At 37.9% G+C, this 27,252-nt stretch overlaps 1 protein-coding gene across 17 annotated transcripts in view; it reads left to right on the plus strand.

Moving 5' to 3' along the window:
* Positions 1 to 18,207, plus strand: part of MEF2C (myocyte enhancer factor 2C) — a 151,964-nt gene extending 133,757 nt beyond the window's left edge. For 11 of the 17 annotated variants that reach the window (XM_078448237.2, XM_078448241.2, XM_060635397.3 and 8 more), the window contains 5 exons: positions 4,417 to 4,589; positions 6,146 to 6,169; positions 7,058 to 7,187; positions 7,787 to 7,922; positions 13,466 to 18,207. In XM_078448237.2, coding sequence (XP_078304363.1) covers positions 4,417 to 4,589; positions 6,146 to 6,169; positions 7,058 to 7,187; positions 7,787 to 7,922; positions 13,466 to 13,787 — 785 coding nt within the window. In that variant the 3' untranslated portion in view covers positions 13,788 to 18,207. The remainder of the gene's footprint in view (positions 1 to 4,416; positions 4,590 to 6,145; positions 6,170 to 7,057; positions 7,188 to 7,786; positions 7,923 to 13,465) is intronic. The other 6 variants (XM_060635407.3, XM_060635399.3, XM_060635398.3 and 3 more) reach the window with 3 other exon arrangements.
* The last annotated feature ends 9,045 nt before the right edge of the window (positions 18,208 to 27,252 follow it).

A 27,252-nucleotide genomic window follows, 5' to 3' on the forward strand; every position in this document is an offset into this window, starting at 1 on the left:
TTTTAGAGAAAATCTTGAGACCGTACATCAGATTCATTATCACACATATGCACAAAAGTTGGCATACAGATTTACAGGAGCTTACAGTGTGAAGCTCATCTTAAGTCCCGGCGAAGAACCTTTCAACTGGAGACCAGGGACCCTGATCAAAGACTTAGTCAAATGGTTATGAAAGCCTTACCGAGGATGATGGCACTGGAGATGGAGAGAGGCGTTTCTCAAGAAAATTTAACAAGATTTGGTGTCTGATTGGGTAGGGAGCTGGGAGATGAAGCTAGTCGGACATGACAATTTGGGAGACTGAAAAAAAAGATTTTGCCAATGAAAAAAATTAGCCTCGGTCCATAAAGACTAGTTTCTGTTTTGTGCTTATTAGTTTTTCATGCTTGTATTTATAACTGAAAGTCCTGGGAGGAAAAAGAAAAGATTCATGTCTAAACATCCAAGTAAGAGAAAGTTTTAGAACTTTGGGCTCAAAGAGAGCTACATACTCAATTGAGCTCTGTGAGACAAGGCAAAATGTCCTCCTCACAACATCTTAAGCCAGGAATATGTTCTTTGAATTTACAACTTCTTAAAATAGGAGTCAATAAAAAAAAAAAAAGCAGCAAGTGTTTTCAAGTTAACTGGAGAGAAAAAAATTTTTTTCTCCTAACACCATATTTCAAGTTTTGTATATTTACACTAGTTTTAATATGCATGTTTAGAAACGTGTAACCAATTGAGGTAGATTCTGTTATCCTTCATACAAATTATATTGTGAATGCTTAACTTGTTTCATTTTATGTGAAACAATATTTTTAATCAAATCAAACTATAAAACGAACGGACTCTAAAGTCGGTCTGTTCTTCATTTTCTTATAATCTATAATCAGGAAATCCATTCACTCACGCTTTATAATTTTTGTGCTTTTAAAGTGGTCAGGAGAATGTGACATCTGCATACAGTCACATCTGAATTGATCGTTGTCCAGGCAGAAGGTAATTTTAAAACATGGCATGAGGAAAGGTTGAATCTGAATATTAGAACATTACCGAGAAATTAACTTGAGTAATTTGCCACCTCCCCGACCCCCGACTTTGAATGAGACCGTTCTCTTTGGTGAATTTATCTTAAGGGAGGACAACAGCCTCAACGCAGGCCACAGCGTTCTGAGCGAGGAGGCCCGTGGTTTCCAAGCCAGTTTAAATGCAGGCTCTTCTTAGCAGTAAACCACACGCATGTATTCATCATTGATTTTCAAATGATAGGTTTCTATATCGCTGGTTTAGGATCCACAGTCTTGCATTCCTGAATCTATATTATGCCAAAAGAATAACAACTTGGTGGCTGGAAACAGAAATGGTTATTATACGGCTCCAAAATGCTAGCTGGCACAATATGCTAAAAACAGCAGAAATTCACCGGTAAAAGGCAGAATTTATTTGTTCTTAAAAATAACTTTGTGCTCTAAAAATATGGATTTAAGAAGTGTCATCATGGTTCAAAATATTTTATATTCAAAATGTAAACACCTTAAAATATGTGACTAATCTTCTAAAATGGTATAATTTCCAAATAACAGGAAATATTCCAAGAGAAAAATAGAATGCTTTTCAAATCCATTTTTGAGGCATTTATTGGATGAAAAACTATAATATATGTTTACTTTTTTTTTTCCTGCTGCCCTAAGTCATTGTTTAAAAATGTGGGCAGAAAGATGTAGGCTTTGTTGGAATTTTTCAGAGTTTACTGTAGAAAAAAAATTTTTTTTTAATTTTCAAAAAAGAAACCTTTTCTCAGAGCCTCTGTGAAGCATTTCCATTTTCACACACTGGCCCAGTGTTTGTCATATCACAGGACAACACATTTCACAAAGCGGTTTTACTTCCTTTTAGCAAAATAACTCCTCCATGCAAACCAGTATTGGCATCTACCAAGCCAGGGTTTTAGTTTCTTCTGATCTATTCAAGCTTCATTGCACTGCTTAACTGACTTTTTCCCCCCTTCTTTTGAAATTACCCACCTAATTTTCCATTTAATTGTTTATTTAAACCAGATCTCACGCAGGCTTAACAGATAAGTGACATATGTATTGAGTGTATCAGACTGAACTTCAGCTGACAGGAAAGTGTAGTGCACATTTTGTCTTCGTTCTCTCAGTCTCTTTTTATCCAGTAGAATATCTTAATTAAAACTAGACCCTTAACATATTTGCAAGAATGATTCAATTAAGACACATTAAATATAAACTATTTTGTCAAGAATTTTTGTAAGGGAACATGTTCTTTGTATCTCTCCTAGTGAAATAAGGTAAATGTAGTTGTTTCATATGATAACTTTTGCCACCAAAAACTATCCAAATTAACTGGAAAAGAAAATTTTGGCTGTTGACATATTTAGCTGGCTATAGAGGATTTAGCTTCTTTCAATGAAGTTTTATTATACAAGTAATTTATATTCAAATTCAACCAACATTTCCTAAGCAACTTCTGTGTACTTGACACGTGTTTTGGAGGGGGTTCATTTCTTTTTAATCCCCCCCCCCCAGTAACTTGGAGAATTTTACGGATGATCTGATTGACAGATTTAATCTTGTAGTTATTTGTTATATATTCAGCCTGTTTATTCATGCATAAAATGAGACAGGTAAATGAATGGGATATGAAGAACAAATGTGCTCTACACAGTATGCCTCAAATGTATTCTAATTCAAAAAATGTTTCCCTAAATATTTCCTGAAATACCCCTGTGCTTTGCCTTCCCAGTCCCTCATCACCTCTAGCTCACACCATCAGTGCCCCATACTCCCAGGCCTTTCTAATTACAGGATACGCCAGGGCCAGTAGATCTCTCTGTCCACTTAGAGGCCTTTGTTCTACTTCTACTTCTGCTCTGTGACCTTCACGGATCTGCATTGCCACCATTTACACCCAAGGTGTGTCGGGCTGGAATTCAAGATCTCCACGTCCCTCCAAGGTCTTCGACACTCCTCTCTTTTTAGGAGTTCCCTTCTAGCCAGATTGCTCACAGTGCCCCCCGACTCGTGCTCTGTAAATTCCCACCTCAGCCCTTTCCCACAGCCCAGTCACAAGCCCAGTGTGTCTTACTGTCTCTTGTCTTTTTTCAAGGCCCAAATCAGTTCCTGCCTCTTAAGTGAATCTTTATTGGATAATCTCTTCCCTCCTGGGAACTCAGTAACACTTAATCTGGATTACTCTGTGGGCATCTCTCCCTAGGCTGCCTTGTCTTGGTTTGTACGTCTCACACATGTGCATATTGGATTACCATAAAGGAATTGCAGGGCCTTTGAGGACTGGGGCCACGTCCTTGCCTCCTCATGGGGTAGCACACAGTATCATTCATCCTGGAGTAATAGACACTTGTGTTTTAGGATAATGATAATGATGACCAACCGTAACAGCGAGGTTTGATTGTCTCCTTTAAAGTGCTTCAGAAAACAAACATCTAGTTTTACAGCAAGGATTGTAGAGTCGGGTAGTGGGTTTCTCTTATTCCCCAATCAGAGGCCATGAATGAAGCCAACAGATGACATTCTGCCTCAGTTAATGTTGCCTCAACTCCTTCCGTAGCTCTTCCTGTCACGGAGCAGTATATTTTGAATGATGAGAAATGGCATCCTTCAGATATCCGTTTCTGTTAGTAGGGCATTGAGCATCAGAGATCTAAGAAAACCCCTTCAGTGTTCACATCATACGACTATCCCTGTGCCTTGGTGAATCAGTACTTTTGGAGGCATCAATCCTTCATTTCAGCTCCTAAGTAGGAGTCCTGCATTTTGAAATTCTGTGTGAACAGGAAAGCAAGCTGTCAGGGTCATACACGGAACTTGTGAGGAGAGCAAACCCGACATAAGAGGACCAGAGGGAGAAACCACTCAAAGAAAAGGGGAAGTCAACAGCAAACTGTGGAAGAGCCTACTGTCCCTGCATGTCCTCGAAATGATAGTCTTACTGGTATGCCCTCTCTTCACTTAAGGACACACAGACACACAAAATAAAACCCAAACCACTGAACTGAAAGAGTGAGTCACGCCAGCCCAGGCCTTTGCCAAGCTAGTCCATTAAAGTGCAGGGCAGATTCTGTGCTTTTCTTAGACCCTGAACGAAGACTGTCTGACTTTCTTCCCAAATTTTTTTAATGGAAAAAAAGTATATGCTGATTTCTGAGCAAGTTGGTATAGATTAGCTGTCTTCTCGTTAAACATTTTTAATCTTCCTTTAGAGAATGTTAAAAAAAAAAAAAAAAAACTAACTGGGTTACCTTCACGTGGAGGCTAAGTTGGTCATCCCACAGACTATTTTATAAGTCATACCCTGTTAAACTTTTATTTTTCATCTCATATAGTGTATCCTGTAGAAACATTCTTGAGTCTAGATTTCTCCCTGAGTGCTTTCATTGTTTTGTGTTAACAGGGAACGGATATGGCAATCCCCGAAACTCACCAGGTCTGCTGGTCTCACCTGGTAACTTGAACAAGAATATGCAAGCAAAATCTCCTCCCCCCATGAATTTAGGGATGAATAACCGTAAACCAGATCTCCGAGTTCTTATTCCACCAGGCAGCAAGAATACGATGCCATCAGTGGTAATGCGAAACTACATTTTAAATAAATGTTGATAATGTTTTGTATATGTTTTGCTGTTTTTGTATTTGTCTAACATTTTGAATTACTTAAGTGCTCCTAGAAAATTAACATATCAATGCTATTGCTGGAGCCCTGTTTGTATTTAGCCATTATTTCTGGTAACTGGTTCGCATTTCCCTTTTCCATGTTAAAAAAAAAAAACAAAAACAAAAAACCAACATCCAATAAACTTCACTATAAAACTGGTGTTCTGAGGCAAAGAAACCATTTCCTTTTAAGCTCTCCAATTTATAATTAGAAAAAAAATCATTGCTTATTACTCTGCTTATGTTGCATACAATTTGACCAATGGTAGAATCAAACTCACAGAATAGGGAGTTTCATAACAGATTTTATAATGTTGATCTAGTTATGTCCTCAAGGTACTGACAACCAAAAATCTTTTCCATAATTTCTACATGAACATTCTCCTGTGAATTGGCCATTCTTTTCTTAGGTATATTGCAGTGATAATGCTTAATACATCATGTGCCTGTGCTCTGCCTCAATTCATATTTCCATATATGTGCTTCATGCAAATAGCTACCTCTCAAAAGCAAATTGTTTTAAAATCCTACGCATTATGAGAACAAAGGTTATATTTTACAACAACAAAAAAAGTTGACACTGTAAGAAAAGATTAAATAAGAAATAAATAAATAAGAAATATAAGCAACATCCCCGGACTCCATCATTTTTCTTTCTCCTGGGTCTGCAGGCTAAGATGAAGATAATGATTGTGGGGCCAAATTCAACAACAAAGAGACTTACATCAGTGTTCTCCAAATTAGCTTTGCTTAAGAGCGAGAACATTTAAAACTAAGATTCGGTAGACAAATTTAGACCATTCTGCAAACACATTTCTCTTTTTTTCCTTTCTGTGCTCTGTGGCAGGCTTCACGGTAAAACAGTCCTGCAAGCTGATTAGTTTATTATGGCACAGTGCAGATTAATTTTGAATATCATCCCCCCCAAAAAAATCACATAATACGCAACATTCCCTTCGGAAAGGACTGAGTCTAATAAATAAAACCTCCCATGGGGCCATAGCCAAGCAGTGTGGGCCATACGGGGCAGGCTGTCTCTATCAGCAGGTTTATTCCAAGTTCCTTAAAACTGATGTTCTCCCAGGAATCCTGTGAGTGGTCAGTACAGCCTCTCACTGGTGGCCAGGTGCAGGTCCCCCCCACCCCCGCCTCCAGCGCTCCATGAGTGGAGTCTCAAAATACAAGCTTTTTTTTTTTTTTTTTTTTCCAAAACGTGGTACTGAAATAATGAAGTTTGAGACACTGACCTGTGCAGAAAACTAGATAGATTGTCTTCACATTTGAGACAAACCGCTCATTAAGTGAAACAAAGAATGTCTTTGTAAGGAGTTATCTTTAGAGTCTGGGTTTTAAAATTGTTTAAACTGTTGTGTCTATCAGAAGATGCTTTGCCTTTTGTTGAAAAGGTTTTGCCCAGTTATAAATATTTACAGACACTAATTAATAAAACTCCTTCCCCATGCTCTCAGTCTGAGGATGTCGACCTGCTTTTGGTAAGTAGAAAGAGAACTTCCCTTAAATGATACATGTAAGGAGAAACCCAAGGTGACTTTCAGGTGGAGGGCTCTAGCAAAATGGGAAGATATCAGAAGTTACCATAATATGTCAACATTAATTCTGTTTCGGGGCCATTAATTTCAAGTACCACACACAGGTGAAAAGAATATCAGGGTATTTATTTTTCTGTCTCAACCTTTGTAAGTGAAGACCATGTTTTCAGTTTATTTTAGGACCTGATTTATAGTAAAATTCAAACGAAAATAATTTCCTTAGTTATTTAAACCATGAGGATACTTATTTTTCTAAGAATTAAAGTCTCATGATCTTTAAATGTATGTGAATCTTTAATCTTCTTGCTGTAAGTAGTTAAATACACATGTTAGCTGGTTTGCCATGTAGTTCTGAGGGAAGTTTAGAAGAATCTGAAAAAAGTGGTCAGAGCACCACCTGCTGGTCAGAGTATAGCATGAAATGTGCCCATCTGCTCTGCTGTATATAGAACTGAACATGAAAACCACCACGGTTGATTTTAATTTTTTTTTAATTTGCATTTGAATAAAAACTGAAACAATGGAAGTACAGTATACATATTTCATCAGTTTTCAACATAGTCTGTTTTTACTCATAATAAAGCCTATAGTACTTGTTACTAGTTCAGTTGCCTAGGAGATACTGATGTAATGGGTTACTATGGCAACAACTGGTCTCTTGAAGGATTGTAAATGATAGGGTTGGCAGAGTTCATAGAGACACATGTTAAATGATTAATTTCAGGAGATTTGTACCAAGTTATCTCGTTATGTGCAAAACTAATACTGAAATCTAACATTTTTAACTTTTAAAAAATTCTATCAATAATGTCTCTTTCTTTACTTTAAAAGAATCAAAGGATAAATAACTCCCAGTCTGCTCAGTCATTGGCTACCCCAGTGGTTTCCGTAGCAACTCCTACTTTACCAGGACAAGGGATGGGAGGATATCCATCAGCCATTTCAACAACATATGGTACCGGTGAGTAGCTTTGCCATGTTCAAATAGTACATTAAATACTTTTTATTAAAAAGCAAGATGAAAAAAGATACTACCTTTCAGTCTGTGAAGAAGCTTCAGGTAGTACCTGTGGCGTCCAGAGACTATACTGTTACCTATTTCTTGCTAAGACAAAATAAATATCCATATTTTTCTTTCTTAAGTGAAAGTTTTTATTAACCCAACCTGAATTCAATATAAAAGACCAATTTCAAGGAAAACGAGCCATTATTTCTTGATGTAATAGAAAGCTCACTTTCTTAGAATTGTTTAAAACAACATTTGTAGATCATCAAATATGTGTATGCTGTAATGCCGGATTGTACTTCTAATAAATTAAAATTTCAGGCGGTTGTCCTTCAAAGCTCTCGTGGAATACTTATTTTTCAGTATATGATATGTATCTCTTTTAAATCAAAATTGCTCCTGATGCTCTATCTCCTTCTCCGCCCCCCCCAAAATGAGAGAATTTATAATGATCATTAAATAGCACTAATAGAATATTTTTAATTGGACATGTTTATTTACCATTTTATAATTTCCAAATTAAGTCTTTTCCCTTATTTTATTTGTTCATCTAGAGTACTCTCTGAGTAGTGCAGACCTGTCATCTCTGTCTGGGTTCAACACCGCCAGCGCCCTTCATCTTGGGTCAGTAACTGGCTGGCAACAGCAACACCTACATAACATGCCGCCATCCGCCCTCAGTCAGCTGGGGTAAGCAATATTATTTCTCTCATAAAACACTTTCAGAAGGCATTTTTAAGTGACAAATGGCAATCTCTAAACACTGCGCTCTAAGGTCCCATTAAAGGAGGTACAATCCTACTTTATCGAAATCGGAAAGTAATGATCAGATCGGTATCTTTCAAGCAGGTTTAATATTACTTGGCTTATTTTTTAAGAGGAGGGGAGCCCTGTGATAATGAGGTAAATTATTTCCCTATTGTTTTAGGCTATACTGGTTTCCACTTGGGTCAATGACAAAATTTCATTTAGTTAACTTTTCATGTAGCTCATGTGGGACATAAGAAGGCACTTAAAAGTTCTTAACATTTTTGAGATATTTGGGAATCCTTATCACTTAACGTAAACCATATAGTCATGCTAACGTTAACCTAGTGCTCACAGGATCTATTATTCTATTGATATACAGATTTCATATAGTTATAATAATGCATTCATAGTATGGCTGTATATTTGTAGACATTGTATAAATAAAAATGTATATGTATGTGTACATATATATATATATATATATATACTAATTACCTAAATTTGGGTATAAAAATAATTTCTGTTGTTTTCTGAAATCAGAATATGTGTATTTCTGCCCCCTTGTGGTAACTTTGAGAAATGTCTTTATCATAGAAATGACTCCTGTCATTTATCTGTAGAAATGTGCAAACCTTTAAAAAGCACTGACTTCATAATTCACACTTTGTGTCAAACAAATAGCTTTCTTAAGTTTAAAACATGAATCAAAGATCTGCCTTTCAGTTGACATAATAACTCCAAAACTGCAGTTCATCTTCAGAAGAAAAATACTAGGAAGATATAAAATATTGAAAGATAAATCTTTGTATTTTCGAAACATTCTGTGTGTCTACCTCACTTTTACTTTTCTGCCGAGCCATTTGGTTAGAAGATCTAGTTAGTTCTATACTTCTGTTTCTAAAGAGATAATGAGTCTAAAAACACTGATTACAATAAAAATCACTGATTGACATCACAACCGCATCTCTTACCCCTCGCTGCCCTCCTAGCTTTCATATGGAATCTATTTCACATAGATTAGTGCTCTAGTAATGGAGTCTTCCCCCATTCACTGCTTGTCTGTATCCTGCCCACTAATCACTATTGTTGAAAATCTAAACTTTCATGTAAACCATAAAATAAATTCACATGACATTGTTGCTGTGCTTTCTTAAAAGATTGTTAGCTTTGAAGATATATTAAATATTGATATAGGGTTTCTCTTTTAAATTAAATATCGATAAAGGGTTTCTCTTTTTAGGACTTTTTAAGTTTTCTCAGAAATGTTAACTATGCAAGTAGACATTTATTGCAATAACTTTTTAAGGTAATTATCCCTAAGTACATCGTACCATCATGGCAATCTTAAAATACATACAGGTGGCAGTGCTCTGCTATGGCTAAGCAGTGAGTCCACTGTACGTGCTTCTTGACAAAAATCAGGGTAGTTGTTTACTTCTCACTTTTCACAAAAGTCATCCATTAGAGGACTGGATTTCCTTAGAAATTATCAATGTCAAGAGCCATAGTATTTGCTTTGAATGTGGCTTTCTTTTGTTATTAGTAACACCTGAAAATTTGCATTTTATATATAAAACACATTTATGTATTTTAACTATACCATAATTTTAAAAGTCCCTTTTTTTGCATGTGAAGAGTCTGATTCTCTGCTGCCCTTAATAAAGGCTTCAGTAAATGAGAAAGGAGAGGACTGGCCTAGAGAGGAACCGAATGGCAACAGCCAAGGATGAAGCATTTTGTTTAGTTCCGGTTTCTTTCAGCAACGGTTATCATGGTGCATAATTAGTCTATGAGTTTTTATTGTATTTAATCACTTCCCTTATCCCTCAGATAGAATACCCCCTTCAGCCCTTCTAATCTTGGCTGGCCCTCCTTCTTTCCTTCCTTCTTTCCTTCCTTCTTTCCTTCCTTCCTTCCTTCCTTTCTTCCTCTCTCTCTCTCTCTCTCTCTGTCTCTCTCTGTCATAACACATACACACACACAGGGTAGCTTTTTAAAAATGGGTCCCTTCAAATGGACTAGCCCATGTTTACACAACTAAATGTTAAACTGTTTTAAAAAAAAAACTCCCAAGTTGTAATATTTATATTAATAAATTATATGGGGTGCCTTAATTCCCTACAGTGTTAATTAATTTAAGAAATAAGTATCTTTTTAGGCTAAAGTAGCTTCATGCTCTTGTGTGGTGAGTTCACATTCCTTTGGACAGATAACAGTGTTCAAAGTAGATACAGCCTCCAGAGTGGCTTGGCTATTCCCAGCAGCCCAAGATGGTCACCACAATTCTTTCCCAAAATTAAGAGTATAAAAGGACTCTTCTGTTTTGTTGATGGAAATGCCTTTAACTCCAAAGCTGTACTTCTAACACTGTCTAGCATCTGATTTTATCTAACCAAGGCAGATAAATGGCATACATTGATTTGATGTAGGAAGCAGAGATGATTGGCCGAAGGAACTTGGCCCTCAAGGGTTAAGTGTCATTTGAATATGGAGATTTGAGAAAATGACCCTCAAATTTTTAAGTACTTTTCTCATATCACCTTTAAAAAGGAGCAACGTGTTTTCTGGAAACATTTCTTTACATCATCGTTGTTGATGTGGGTGTTTACAGACGACTTTTAAAAGGTTAGGTTAAATATAGTTTGATAGTTTAATTTCTGGGCGGAGGCAGTACAAAATTTGAACAAAACTATCCGGTTCTGTTTCACTTCTGAACAATTGTGGGGAAGGGTAGGTGTTTTCCCAGTTGGAAGGCATCTGTAATAGATGTAAACTTGCAGCAGGATTTGATATGGGCAACTTGCACATCAGGCTTCTGTCTCCCACCCACCTCTTTCTCACCCACACATATGGAGCATTTCACAATTATCTGGGCCTATAAAGATTTTGTTCTCAAGAACAAACAGACCAACATGCTTGTATGTGAATCTAGCATGCGTACCACTAAGTGATTTTTTAATGCATTTTCTTTCCAAGATAATACTTTGGTAACAGACACTAGCCAATTACATTTCATGCCATTTGGAATCCTATACCACAGTGTACTAAAGCTGAATCGAAGTTATCACGTACATTTCGTTACTGTGGGTTGAGTGTCCCCAGAACTACTCAAAATGCTTCATATATGCATTCAGTGTCAAATGAAATGCCACCAAAAAGTAAACTTAGGGACTAGCCTATTTGTCTACGGAAGGCATAAACAATCAGTATTACATCTCTTATGGGGAAGGCCTGCAGCAGAACCCATCTGAGCCAGTTCACAATGGGAGATACAGTAAATAAGTAGGTAATGCAGCTTCCAAAAGCTGTGTTAAAGAAGCAGCATTTTGATTATACTATTTTTTGCTTAATTTTTCCAGATTAACTGCTTATACTAACTAGTCCAACTCACCGAATTTTTTTTTCTAATTGTCCATGTTTCTCTGCCTGTGAAGAAGCTATCTAAATGTCAGAGGGCAGTCAAAAGCATTTGTTGATATGCCACTTTGTTTTCAGACTCCTAATTGACATTCATTATTAAAGAGTTGTGTGACTCGTAGTAGAAGCATTTAATTAAATTTTAGTGAAATAGTCTTTCTTATCCAGAGCCAGGAAAATTCTTTCTTCCAGAAATCAAAAGATGATTTCTTCTGACATCAAAATGAATCACTAAGTAACTTTGAATCAAGATAAAATAGTCCACCGTTACAGATCCTTTTGAAATACAGGTGTCACCCCCCACTTTAATATCTTCTTGATTTGAAGATTATTTAATTAAAACTCTTAGAAAATTAATATGCTAATATCGACTGTAAAAGAAAACCTACGAATAAATAATGACAAGCATAAACAGATGATTGAAAATCATATACACTCAATGTTGGTAACTTCATGTAAATGCTAAGACTGTTTTAATTCTAACACATAAAAGCCAGAGAAAGAAAGGCTTACCAGGGAAACAAATACTTCTCCTTTATGTTATTCTCCACATTAACTCATCTATTAATAAGAGAAGGAAAGTAGTTCTTTGCCAGTAGGTGGTGCTTTTGTATAAAACATCACTCAAAGATAAACTCATTTTGACTAATTTTATATCTCTATACATTTTGAGCCTGAATCGCATCTCCCAAAAAGCCGGCCCCAAGTTATTCCACTTTTTCCTCTGAAACATATACCCATTTTCTCCCTGCTCATAATGGCTTTTTAATGTCCTCTAATTCTCTCCATTTGAAAGTAACCTAATCACATACAGGAGTAGGTAGCCTGGCTTTCCTTTGTTTAGAATGGGCGTATCTGGATAGATTATTCTTTCCTGCAGCTCCTCCTCCTCACTAAAAAAGGTATCTGCACTCTCTTGACAACATGGGCAAGTAATGCCGACTCTAGCCATGAATGTCCGTGCAATCAGAATGTGAGAACAGTATGAGCATCTTAAAATTGATGTCAGCAATGTTCTTCTGGTTTATCCTGATCAAAGTCATTGTGATTGCTAATCTACACTAAGGGCTTAATGCTTTTCCCTCCAGAGTTTCAAGTATCTAAATTCTTCCACATTTTGGAAGATCTCCTGGAATAAATGAGGATTAAGGCATATAAACACGATAAAATCACACTAGATCCTTCTTTACAACAACCTTTCCTTAGACAAATCCAGATTCCTCAACTCATGCCAATTATAAATATGAGTGATACCCTACTAAGCACCCCAGCAGGGAGAGATTCGCAATGATAAAGTTGAAGTAGTTGTGGAAAATAGACAGCAGTTTCATCCCATGTAACTGACAAACAATGGAGAAAGTCATACTGTTGATCAGTTTTAGTAGGGTAGGAAGTCTCAGTGTTTTTAAGCCAATAAACTGTTCTGCAGATAACTTTCAACCTCCTTCCCCTCCTTCTCTCCCCTCTTCCAATCTTTTCACCAGATACAGTTATAATTACATTTACATCATTTACAGCTATAAATGTAGCATTTTGTGCATTTATTCATTTGAAATTTGAACTTTCTTCACTTTGTCTGAAGACTATACAACTTAACGTGCATGTGCTTATTACACAGAGGGAAACGTTTATATCTATAACTAGCTTTTACAGAACACACACATTAGTAAATCAAAGGCGTCTAATTCAAAGGCTAAACACTGTATCTTAAATCTTAGCTTATATTTTGGAAGTAGTCTAGGGAGAAATTCCATGGACACAGAAAATGCTTTTTCCAGCATGTCATGTTAAGCCTTTCTGAGCCAGTCACCTGTATGTTTAGGGAGCCTGTCAGAGACTAGAGGTATGATTCATGAGGCCCAGACCAGTGAAATGCTGTAATTACTACCGTGCATCCTAAATGGCTCTGAGAAGGCAATGCCCCTAAGTGCTTCGAGCACGCTCTCCTCCCTCTGGGCATGCTCTGGTGTCTATGCGAGTCTTGAAGCTGATGTGTTATGTAATTGTGAGTTCCTGGGGGCTCCAGGCCTCCTCCATCTGTAACTGGGTTTCCTTTCCTCCTACAGAGCTTGCACTAGCACTCATTTATCTCAGAGTTCAAATCTCTCCCTGCCTTCTACTCAAAGCCTCAACATCAAGTCAGAACCTGTTTCTCCTCCTAGAGACCGTACCACCACCCCTTCGAGATACCCACAACACACGCGCCACGAGGCGGGGAGATCTCCTGTTGACAGCTTGAGCAGCTGTAGCAGTTCGTACGACGGGAGCGACCGAGAGGATCACCGGAATGAATTCCACTCCCCCATTGGACTCACCAGACCTTCGCCGGACGAAAGGGAAAGTCCCTCAGTCAAGCGCATGCGACTCTCGGAAGGATGGGCAACATGATCAGATTATTACTTAATAGTTTTTTTTTTTTTCTTGCAGTGTGTGTGTGTGCTATACCTTAATGGGGAAAGGGGGGTCGATATGCATTATATGTGCTGTGTGTGGAAAAAAAAAGTCAGGTACTCTGTTTTGTAAAAGTACTTTTAAATTGCCTCAGTGATACAGTATAAAGATAAACAGAAATGCTGAGATAAGCTTAGCACTTGAGTTGTACAACAGAACACTTGTACAAAATAGATTTTAAGGCTAACTTCTTTTCACTGTTGTGCTCCTTTGCAAAATGTATGTTACAATAGATAGTGTCATGTTGCAGGTTCAACGTTATTTACATGTAAATAGACAAAAGGAAACATTTGCCAAAAGCGGCAGATCTTTACTGAAAGAGAGAGCAGCTGTTATGCAACATATAGAAAAATGTATAGATGTTTTGGACAGACCCGGCAAAGGGTGGCCATTGGTAAATGTTAGGAACACACCAGGTCACCTAACATCCCGAGAACGCGCTCACAAACCTGCACGCATATCATTGGCGTATGGCACTCATTAAAAAGGATCAACGACCATTAAACGAGGACCATACCTATTAAAAAAAAAAAAAAAAAAATGTGGAGTTTGAGGGCTAACGTATTTAATTAAATAAATAAATAAATCTGGGTCTGCATCTCTTATTAAATAAAAATATAAAAATATGTACATTACATTTTGCTTATTTTCATATAAAAGGTAAGACAGAGTTTGCAAAGCATTTGTGGCTTTTTGTAGTTTACTTAAGCCAAAATGTGTTTTTTCCCCCTTGATAGCTTCGCTAATATTTTAAACAGTCCTGTAAAAAACCAAAAAGGACTTTTTGTATAGAAAGCACTACCCTAAGCCATGAGGAACTCCATGCTTTGCTAACCAAGATAACTGTTTTCTCTTTGTAGAAGTTTTGTTTTTGAAATGTGTATTTCTAATTATATAAAATATTAAGAATCTTTTAAAAAATCTGTGAAATTAACATGCTTGTGTATAGCTTTCTAATATATATAATATTATGGTAATAGCAGAAGTTTTGTTATCTTAATAGCGGGAGGGGGGTATATTTGTGCAGTTGCACATTTGAGTAACTATTTTCTTTCTGTTTTCTTTTACTCTGCATACATTTTATAAGTTCAAGGTCAGCTGTCAAAAGGATAACCTGTGGGATTACAACATATCACGTTGCAACACCCTAAATTGTTTTTAATACATTAGCAATCTTTTGGGTCAACTGACATCCATTGTATATACTAATGAGTTTCTTTCATGCTATTTTTTGTTTTGTTTTTGCATTATTATCAAATGCAGGGCCCCTTTCTGATCTCACCATTTCACCATGCATCTTGGAATTCAGTAAGTGCGTACCCTAACTTGCCCGTGTCCTAAATTATCTGGTTGGTTTTCAGCCTAGAATTTGATACACTTTTTAGAAATATGCCCAGAATAGAGGAGCTATGTTGGGGCACATGTCCTGCAAATATGGCCCTAGAAACAAGTGATATGGCGTTTACTCAACGCATAAGTTATAAATTCCCACAGAAGAAAAATGTGAAAGACTGGGTGCTAGACAAGAAGGAAGCAGGTAAAGGGATAGTTGCTTTGTCATCCATTTTTAATTATTTTAACTGACCCTCAACAATCTTGTCAGCAATATAGGACTGTTGAACAATCCCGGTGTGTCAGGACCCCCAAATGTCACTTCTGCATAAAGCATGTATGTCATCTATTTTTTCTTCAATAAAGAGATTTAATAGCCATTTCGAGAAATCCCATTAAAGAACCTCTCTATGTCCCTTTTTTTAAATTTTGCAAGAAATAATGATGACTCTTGTCTGATATTCGTCTATAAGGGATTAATTTTCAGACCCTTTAAAAAGTGAGTGCCATAAAAAAAAAAAAGTTGATATATATTGTTTAAAAGAGATTTAAATCCAAGAATGATTTTCCTTCTCTTGGAATGTGAAGATCTGTCGATTCATCTCCAATCATGTGCATTGACATACACAGCCATGAAGATCCAGACAGAAGAGCGACACTGTTATAACATGTGTAGGACATTTCTTATCCATTCTTTTCTTTCACTTGCATAGTTGCTGTGTGTTTCTCACTATAAAAGGCTGCCGCTGGGTGGCAAAAGCCAAGAGACCTTACTAACTAGGCTGTATTTTCTTAACTTGATCTGAAATCCACAATTAGACCACAGTGCACCTTTGGTGGTATCCATATAGGATGCCAGCCTGCCTTGTACTAATGTTTTATATACTGAAAACAAACAAAAAAATCTGTCAACCTTTTCCTATATCCCACTACTCCAGGTATCCATGGAACATGAAAGAAAAACATTTACGCAGAGGAAAAACAGAAAATCATCCCTGAACATAAAACAGACACACACACACACACACACACACACACACACACACATTGACACATGGGAGGAAAAACTAAGAAAGTCATTTTCCTCACCATATACTTGACCCCATCCTTACAACCATCCTTGTAACTTGATGTGTATAAAATATGCAAACATGTCACAAATGTTGTTGTCATTTCAAAACACTTTACCAATATCAGCAGAGATTTACCAGTGGGTGGGAAAGGGTCATTATGTGAAAATATGAAAAAATAGCCATATTAATTTTTTACCTGCAATTTGCCTCCGCAACAAAGGAAAAGTGAATTTATAATGCTGAACAGAGAGTAAGCTAAAGTACCAGCAGAAGCCTTGGCTATTTATAGCAGATCTGACAATAGTTTTATAAGAACATGAAAAGAACAGAATCACTTGAAAACGGATGCCAGTCATCTCTTGTTCCCACTACTGAATTCATATAAAGTGGTAGCAAGATAGCAAAGGGATAATCTGAGAATTTTTTTAAGACAACTTAATGAGAAGAAGCACAATTTTTATTGTGATGAGTCACTTTCTGTAAACAATCACTGTCTATCTTTACCCTTCTACCTTATCTGTAATTTACCATTTATTGTATTTGCAAAGCTAGTATGGTTTTGGGTTTTTATCACAGTAAATCCTTTGTATTCAGGAGTCTAGGGCAGAGCCCTGAGGGAGTGTTATTTTACATACCCCATCCTAGGGTAACATTTTAGGCAACATTCTTCATTGCGAGCAAAAGAACCATAAACAGCGTTTTACACAGCTACAAATATTGTTATAGCTAATCCTATTTTAAAAGATTTTTGGTAATATTAAGCTTCAGTACTGGTAACACATGCAAGATACGCAAGCTGCACCACCTGTATATTGTATGCATTGGTGAGTGGAAGGCTGTTCATTTCAACCTTTTTTAAAATTGTGTTTTTTAGTAAAATGGCTTATTTTTTCCCAAAGGTGGAATTTAGCATTTTATAATGATGAATATGAAAATACCTGTCATCCTCAGATCGTTTTCAGGGTGACTAAAGCAAAAAAGTTCCAATACACTTTTTAAAAGAATGTCTGCCCTCTCACACTTTGATGTGTTGTTTTTCTTACATACCCATCTTTGAATTTAGAGATAGCATTTTTTTTGCCCCTTATCATGAGCTTTTGTTTGTTTTTCCGGAGGGTAAATGTTTTGTATTTTCTTTCTTTAAAAAAAAGTTTTTTTTTTTTTTAAAGAAGCAGCCACTTGAACCCTCAATAAAGGCTGTTGCCTAAGCATGGCATACTTCATCTGTTCCCATCTGTGCCATCTGCTGTGATGTCACTTACATGGCGTTAATTTCCTGCCACTACAGATCTTTTGAAGATTGATGGAATACTGGTGTCTGTTAGAACACTTCAGACTACAGATGTAATTAAAGGCTTTTCTTAATATGTTTTTAACCAAAGATGTGGAGCAATCCAAGCCACAGATCTTCTACATTCAATTTGTCCATTTGGGTTATTTTCATAATCGGGTATTGCATTTTGCCTTCCCTATTCATACCTCAAATTGATTCATACCTCAGTTGAATTCAGAGAGGTCGGCTAAGTGACAGATTCTGTTGTGGTGTGAACGCAGTACCAAGTGTTCTCGCGGAGCAAAGTAGACCTGGGTCACTGTAGGCATAGGACTTGGATTGCTTCAGATGGTTTGCTGTATCATTTTTCTTCTTTTTCTTTTCCTGGGGACTTGTTTCCATTACATGACAGTAATTAAAATAGCTTGTAAATGAGGGCATACAAGCATTTGCAACAAATATTCAAATAGAGGCTCACAGCGGCATAAGCTGGACTTTGTCGCCACTAGATGACAAGATGTTATAACTAAGTTAAACCACATCTGTGTATCTCAAGGGACTTAATTCAGCTGTCTGTAGTGAATAAAAGTGGGGAATTTTCAAAAGTTTCTCCTGCTGGAAATAAGGTATAATTTGTATTTTGCAGACAATTCAGTAAAGTTACTGGCTTTCTTAGTGATGCAGTGTCTGTGGTGCGTTTTTTTAATTAATGTTTTGCTGTTTAAGTTTATTCCACTTAATCATGTTTCTTAAAAAGCAGCTTCTCTCACAAGTGCAACTGAGCATTCTGAGTTTTCGGCTCAAAATACTTAAAAAGAGGGGTATTTGTGTTTTGGGGGGAAAAGGGTGTAAACTGGATCACCTTTCTTGGAGTGATATTTGTACTCAGCCAGTGTGAGAAGTTCAAGGTTCTTACCACGATCTTGAATAACTTGCCTCAACACAGAGAATTTTCCAAAAGTCACTCTGAGAAGCACTGCCACGACAAGTTAAATTATTTTTTAAACTAAAATGTGTAGAAAGCATTTTCAGATTCATTTATTTTTTTCATCGAAATAGTTTCTTTACCCAAAACAAAACAAAAACAGGAAAGCATAGGCTTTTATCTAAATACTTGAAAAAACTAGTAAATTCATACATTTTTAGAAACTAAAAAATCTATCTATTACCTGAATTCAATAATAATTGCTAAAGGGAATGTCTTTAGAGACACCAACGTAAAGACTAATGTCCGAACTGAAAAGGGAAACAAGAAGGCACTGGCCAGCCACCTGGAGAACTTGGACTATTGCGCTGACAGTCATTCCCACTCTGCTGGAAAAAGAATGCAGCTTGGGGAAACATTACATGTGGCTTGAAGATAGCAGTGCTTTTCTGTCTATTCTTTTTATTTGTTGTTGGCAAACGTTTATTATGTGCAGTTCACATGGTGCGTTCTAGGATGAATGAAGATGTAGCCCTTGCTCTTAAGAAACTTACAAACTAATGGGAGATTAAAAGATTAGTGGCATGTAGAAACCACTCTCAGAGACTTCTGCAAAGTGCTAGGAAGGAACCACTTGAGTCATCTTTGGAGCAGAGCAGAGCATGAACACTTCTTAATTTGCCGAGCAGAGACAGGCTTGGACTTGTCTTTGGAGGGTGGGTAGGAGGGAGAAAGGCCCAGATGGATGAGGGCAGGACTGACTTGTGGACATGTGAGTCTGCAGTCACACATGACACTACACTTAGTTTCATGTTCTACTGTCACCATCTTGATAATTTCTTTTTTATGTTTATGTACTTGGGGGTGGGGGTGGGGCAGAGGGAGAGGAAGAGAGAGGAATTCCAAGCAGGCTCCAGGCTGTCAGTGCAGAGCCCAACTTGGGGCTCAAACCCACGAACCGTGAGATCATGACCTGAGCTGAAATTAAGGGTTGGACACAACCAGGCACCCCCATCATCTTGATAATTTCATCTTTGAACCTGTGTTTTGTAAGTGAAGTTTGTGCGTGTACAGAGGAGATACACAGAAAAAAGTGCAAAGCTTTGATTTTAGTGACTTCAGGGGCATCTTTTTGCTGCTCTTTTGAGGAAAGGACATTTTCTTGTCACACTGAGTCCCACAAATTATGACTCTGGATGAGGGCATTCTACAAGGAGGAAAATAGGTATACAGGCACAGAGATGGGAAAACAAGAGAAAAATGGACAGGAATGGTGGCCTATCCTGTTTAAATAAAGTATAGCCATGTATAGGTGTTGGAGGAGGTCATCAGGAGGACATGACTGCCCGTTGACCTGCAGGTTGGACCCGGGCATTTGGAGCCTCCTCACCCTCACCCCTGTCCTTAGAAGTACACTCCCTGTCCCTCAACCAATCCCACAGTAGGAGCCATTTTCAAGGATACAGCCTACAGCCTGGAGAAAGCAATGTGTTGTTGAGACCCACTGGATGGTATATATGACTGCACCCAGTTAAGGCCTCTATATAGACTCTTAAGAATCTGGCAGGCTGGTGTGGAGATGTACTAGTCTTGGAGCCACCAAAGACCAGACTCACACTTAAATTCCCTTCCTTAAACCTGCCACCTACCAGTCTGGAGTCATCTGCCTCTTTCTTCAGTCTCATCTTTCCTGTGTGTATGGAAACCAGTTTCAGATTGCACCCAGGAAGGTCCCAAGGTTTCAAAGCAACAGCAGAGGAACAATAAGAGATAAGACTGGAAGAGTTGGTTGGGATCTGATTATACAATTGCAAGTGAAGAAGTCTGGAGTTTGAGCTGTCAAAATTCAGCAAAAGATTATATTAATGGTAGGAGTGATGATAGAAATTGTTAGCATTTACAGTTTTGAGCTTAAATAATTAGGATCATAGTAATGTCTAGATAGGAAATGGAGAGGTCACTGCTGTGTGAGGAAGGTAATTAATTCACTTTTCAGCATGTTGGGCTTGACTTCTATCCAAGTAGAGTAGGAGCATGTCGTAAATGTAGGCTTGAACTCAGGATACCATTTGATGCTGAAGATAAAGTTTTGGATGTTCCTGACAGAGAAGTAATAATAGTGAACACCATGACCGTGAAATGAACTTGTCAAGGGGAAGGTCATGGGTGAGTGAAAAAGTAGATTTAGAAGACAGTGTTGAAGAGGGCAGACCTAGAGAAGAAAGGACCTGTGAAGAAGTCAAGGGGCTTTTAGACAAAAGGAAATCCAAAGTGTGCTGTCAAGATAAGAGGTTCCAAGGTAAAAAAAAAAAAAAAAAAAAAAATTCAACAGTGTCAAATGTTTTATTGAAGTCACAAAGGTGGAGATTGGAGGAAGGGACTTTGTCTGTGGGTGTTATCTGAGAATCATTTCAATAAAAGGGTGTAGCAGAAAGAGGTTGTCTAGCAGATGTGAAATTTCAGGCAGCGAGTGTGAACAAACCTTTCACAATGTTTGTGATTAAAAGAAGAGTGCTGGTGTGAGGGACCAGCAGAGTCAAGGATAAAGGGACAGGTGGTTAAATGACCAGGTAGTCCCTGAGCATGTTTATGGGTCAAGAAAGACCTAAGGGAGCAGAACACAGACGTGAACCATCGTAACCCAAGGGCAGACAATTACATTTTGTGCCCCTCGGCCCCATTCCTATGTGGTTCTTTCATTTCAGTGATGTTTGGGAGTCTGATTAGAGTTCTTGAATCTAGTAAAGGAAAATTATTCAGGCAGAGTGTCTGAGTTTTCATTTTGTGAATTAAGTCCTTCTTCCATTTTGTTTGCCTATTCCTACGGCATCTTTCCGGTACATTACCCTTACCGATCAACTACTAAACAAGATTCAGATGAAAGAGGAAAGCCAAGTTTGCTCCCCTACTGTTGTCTCCCTTGGATTCCCACTGTTCTTATTTCCTGAGAGAAAATGTCTTTATCAGCAAAAATAAAGCTATTCCCTTAACCTCTCCTCTCCCAGGCAGAGGTTACAGTTAAAAAAACACATGGGAAATGTTCAGTTTCTGGCCCTAGAGCGGTATTTCCTGGTTTTTGAGGGCCAGCTCCATCACACTCAGTCTTGACCAGCTCAGAATTAGAGAAGAATCTCTAGTCCTGAAATTCTCATGTCTAGCAGCCAACTTCTACTGTAGGCCAAATGGAGATGACAATCACCCTTTGACTCTGGTAACTCATGCAAGGGCTGGGCTGAAAGGAAGGAAACATGAACTACCAGGGGGACAATTCCACACTGAGCAGAAAGTACTTTAAAAAGTACTTTACCCAACACTCTACCATTAGAAATGTGGGATCCATATGAGTTCCCATGCCCCTCCTCCCCTCCATGAAAACAGCACCAATGCCCTGAAGGTTGGAATGGCCCAGGGAACCTGAGAAAACAGAAGCTGAAGCTGATGTGTGAGGGAAGGCAAGATGCTAACATATATTGAGTTCCTTTCTGCAATGGGCTTGACCTACATTATCTACCTGTTCCATGACACTGGATGCAGTTTTTCCAGAGGTCATCCAGTCTCCTGGTTGCGTATCAGCCCAACTTTATCCCTCCCAAGTAAAGAAGCATGTGTCAAGTTATCTAAGTATCGATTTTGTCACCTATCACTAAACTCACAGGGTTGCTCCGAAGCCCAGTTAAGATGTGTATAGTTGCTAACCACTAAAAATATCAGATCTCTACTCCCCCACAAGTTACTCAAAATAAACATGACTCTGCTCTCTAAAATAATGATAAAAGAAGGCAACAAAGTTCTGATTTTTCCTATTATGACTACAATGTGCTTTTTTATTTCTTAGCAATTATCACATTCTTTCCCAAAAGACAGTGTGATGTGCTCCCGCTTTGCTGATGCCCAAAGCACATTTTCTCCTTACAAAGAATGCTGTGCTTTGGGCACCTGGGTGGCTCAATTGGTTAAGCATCTGACTTTCACTCAGGTCATGATCTCACTGCTCCTGAGTTGGAGCCCCACATCGGGCTCTGTGCTGACAGCCCAGAGCCTGGAGCCTGCTTCAGATTCTGTGTCTCCCTCTCTCTCTGCCCCTCCTCTGCTCATGCTCTCTCTCTCTCTGTCTCTCTCAAAAATAAATAAACATTTAAAACAAAAAAAAAAAAAAAAAAACAACAAAGAAAGCTCTGCTTTGCAGTATTCATCCTAAAGCTTCCCACTAATGGTGCTAAGTATATCAACACAGAGAAACTTTTCTAGAAGCAGTAGTTACAGTAAGAGACCATATCCTCAAGCATTTATTCCATAAATATTTGATATGGTATGTACTTGCTTCTCTTTATAAAAATGAGTGCTGCTCGGATTGGCAAACCTATTTGTATGCAAAAGTTTATATGTGTAGTATTTATGATTAAAACATTGAGAAGGTGCCCATTCATAAAGGAATGTTTAAAAATCTTGGGGTGCCTGGGTGGCTCAGTCAGTTAAGCATCCGACTTCGGCTGGGGTCATGATCTCATGGTCCGTGAGTTCGAGCCCTGCATCGGGCTGTGTGCTGACAGCTCAGGGCCTGGAGCCTGCTTTGGATTCTGTCTCTCTCTCTCTCTCTCTCTCTCTCTCTCTGCTCCTCCCCCGTTCATGCTCTGTCTCTCTCTGTCTCAAAAATAAATAAACATTTAAATTTTTTTTTAACGTTTATTCATTTTTGAGACACAGAGAGACAGAGCATGAATGGGGGAAGGTCAGAGAGAGAGGGAGACACAGAATCCAAAACAGGCTCCAGGCCCTGAGCTGTCAGCACAGAGCCCGACGCGGCGCTCGAACCCAAGGACCGCAAGATCATGACCTGAGCCGAAGTCGGACACCCAACCGACTGAGCCACCCAGGCACCCCTAAATAAACATTTTTTAAAAAATTAAAAAAAAAATAAAAATCTTGTGATGCATCGACACAATGAAATACTATGCAACAGTATAAAAGAAACAAAACAGAACACAACACAACACCCTCTACATCCTGATATGGAAATTTTCCAAATATATTGTGAGATAAAAAAGCAATAATGAAAAAGTATATATAGTATGCTATCTTTCTGGTAAAAATATGGGAAGCAAAAACATTTGTGTAAAGAAACACTGGAAGCATACACAAAGAAACCAACAAAGGTACCAAAATAACAAGGGGTTGGGAAGAGGGGCCAACAAGATGGAAGCAAGACTTGACAGAATGTACCTATTAATATTGTTTTGATTCTTGAACTATATGGATATGCTTACTTATTGAGAAGAAGAAAAGTTTTAGTAGAGAAGAAAAGGCCTCCAAACAATTAGAAATGCCACATAGAACAGACTTTTAGAAATCTCTCCTAAAAAGGCCTTTGGGAAATGCTAGCATGTAGAGCAACCCTCGGGACTGGTGAGATTGCCTTGAGGATTCTTCAGCTGTCACTTTCTGCTGGATGACAAGAAGGAAACCTTAGAGTTAGGACTTCGCTTCTCCAATTGACCACACGGGCCAGGAAAAAGCCTTACTAAAGCAAACAGTCTCCTGTGGTTAAATCGCAAATATTCTTTTCTTAGAATATTTCCATTTTCTTTGCCATTTTCCAAGTCATCACCTACCTCTATTTTAATTTGTTCCATAATATTTAACTTACTCTGCCTAATCAGAATATGTATATCCTATCTAGCCACCTAATTTTAAGACTGCAAAAATCAGAAGACTTTGGCTGGATTTCCATTGAACTGACAGCTGCCTCATACATTGTCACTATACACTGTCCCCACATGTAAACAATTCAGCTAGAGTACTAGAACACACAAAACGTGTCATCCTAACCAACTTCTGCATCCATAACAACCAGCTGAAATAGCATGGATATCATGTGATTTTCTAATTCATCAGCTAGATTTCCAAGTAAGATTTAGAAGGCTCAAAATAATATAACTTTTTCACAATTCCCTACCTTCTTTTTCTCTGCATTTACTATCTTGGTTTATGTTCTTTGCGTGCATAAAACTCTACCATTAAAACATGTTAAAGAAATGATTTGGCCAGGTCAAAAAACACATCCCCTACTTCAGAGTTCTACTGACAACAAAGGGTAAGACTTTCTACTACCTCTCGCCCTGAAGTCTCAATGAGTGATGTCCTAACTTTGAGTCCTTTGAGTTCAGTTATTAAGAAAGGATTCAGAAGAATGGTTTACTTCATCTACACGGTGCAGCCTCTCCAGGATTCTCTTTAAAGATACTGACAACCACATGAGAACATATACAACAGCCCTTTTAAGTTCACCTACCTTGATAAAGCCCAGTTTTCTTCTGCCTTTAACAACGTGTTTTGTAAAATCTGGGAATAGAAGAGAAAGTTACTGTGAAATACAGAATCAAGAAATATGAGATAAAACGCACTGAATGTCTGCATTAAGAAATTTTTACATGACTAGTTATTAGATAAACCAGAATACAATCAATGTTGGTGCTAATTGTAATAATTATTAAAACATCACTCATTAAAATGTGTGCAAAGATTATATTGAGCACAAAAGAGAGCATGTTGTATAATTCTATTTATACTGCACCCTGAGAACAGAAAGAACTCATGTACAGTAAGAGAAATCAGAATAGCAGTTGACTGTGGAGGTAGAAATTGACTGAAGGGGCAATATCACTGGGGTGATAGAAATGCTGTATATCTTGATTGGAATACTTTGTCAAAATTCATCTCCTTGCACATTTAAGATCTGTGCAAAAAAAAAAAAAAGATTTGTTCATTCTATTCTGTAAATTTTACCTCAATTTTTAAAAACTCCTCATGTGAGGGACACCTGGGTGGCTCAGTTGGTTAAGCGTCCGACGTCGGCTCAGATCATGATCCCACATTTCATGAGTGTGAGCCCTGCATCGGCCTCTCTCTTGTCAGTGCAGAACCCGCTTCGGATCCTGTGTGTCCCTCTCTCTCCGCCCCTCCCCTGCTCTCTTTCTCAAAAATAAAATAAACATTTAAAAAAATGCTATGTGAAGAGAAATCTCTAACTCAGAATACGATGTGGGAAAGAGTAGTAAGAGAAGTCACCCCACAGTGCCTCCTATTGAGGTGTAGTGGGGCCTCCTTCACTACAGATAACCCTCACACTTCCATCAAGCCTCAGTTCAAACCAAGATGAGCTGGTCAAAATTGTTTATTCTCTTAAGTACCTTCAGCATCCCCCCCAACCCCCCCACCCACCCCCCCCCCCCGCGCCGGTGACAAAGATTCACAATGTTCCTAGATAAAGGGAGATAAGCTTCAGTTCAGTCAAGACCAAATGATCACAAATGCTAAAGGAGTCAGGGTAAATTAATATGATTACACTGTGACTGATGATGTAATACAACAGTGCACATCAAATAAATTGACTACTTCAAGGATGAAGGCATTATGTATTCCAGACTATTAAAGGACTTGACTCTTTTGCTGTCCAGGGTCTTTATACCACGTTCTTACCAAGTCTTGCTCAATATAATGTTAAACCTCAGAAAAGAGAGTAAGAAAGCTGGGATGTTTACCTTCTGTCTCTAGACTGTCCAAAAAGAGACTTCATTTGTTTTTCCCCCAGGGAAACTATTTGAAGCCGCAGTACGTGTAGAAACCAAAACTGATAGTCAACGCAACTAGTAATATTAAACCACTTTTCCATAAAATTGATCATCCACCTACCTACCCAGCCCTTGAGGGTTAAATAAAGGACAACACAAATGAAAATAAAAGGCCCAGGTGCATTTGGAGGTGCACTTAGTGAAATTAAGTGCAAGGCTTATTTGCTTAAGTACTCTGGAGCTATAGAGGGGAGGACATTGCCTTCTTCTCCTAATTATAAAAAAAAAAAAAGATTTTTGGGGTGTGTGCCTGGCTCGGTCAGTGGAACATTCTATACTCTTGAGCTTGCGGTTATAAGTTCAAGCCCCACAGTGGATGTTGAGATTCCTTAAAGTAACATCTGGAAAAAAAAAAAAAAAAGATCCTACAACATGAAAACATAAAATATTTTTCATAAAGTATTAGGGGCTATTTGTTTTTATGCATTTAACCAAATTCATATGTATAACTGATTAACATTCAGAATTTACACACACAGACACACCCCTGCATATATACACACATAAATAATGTAGAAATAGTTCATGCGCATGAATCAGAATGATACAATAAAATAACAGAAAACAGGCCTTGATTTGATCTACATGAATATCTTTCTAAGAATATAAAGTCTATGAGAGCAACTATTCCCCACCCAGGCCTTTGCTCACCCTCCTCGGTCTGTCTCCAGCACAGAGCTGTGCTCACCCAGGCAGCCTGTCCTTGTTGGAGGGCAAGCAGAGGCATAAGAAATCTGCATTCTGCAAAGTAGGTATATGGACCTAAATTATAAGGCCACTGGCTTCCTGCTCTGTTTTTCCTGGGTAACATCAAAGAATGATTCTTGTATTACTTCCCAGTATTCCTTCATACTGAAAAAGAGGATGTGGAAAAAGTGCACTGTAAAAGTGCACATGTGGAAAACGGTGAGCAAGCAAGGATCCCACAGAAATACAAAACCACCAACTTTCATCTCATTATAAACTGTCATATAGATTAAAATAGTCTCCAGTGTTGGTGTTATGCTATTTGAAAAATCCTTACACATATAACTGTGTAAATACATATACACATTTATATCGTTTTTATACACAATTATATGTGTATATATTATGTATGTGAGTATATAAATGTATATGTGTATGTATATATGTCATGGATGTATATTTGAGTATATATATACACATGAAT

This window comes from Panthera onca, chromosome A1 (assembly GCF_046562875.1).
Source record: "Panthera onca isolate mPanOnc1 chromosome A1, mPanOnc1 haplotype 2, whole genome shotgun sequence".
In the NCBI taxonomy this organism is placed as follows: Eukaryota; Metazoa; Chordata; class Mammalia; order Carnivora; family Felidae; genus Panthera; species Panthera onca.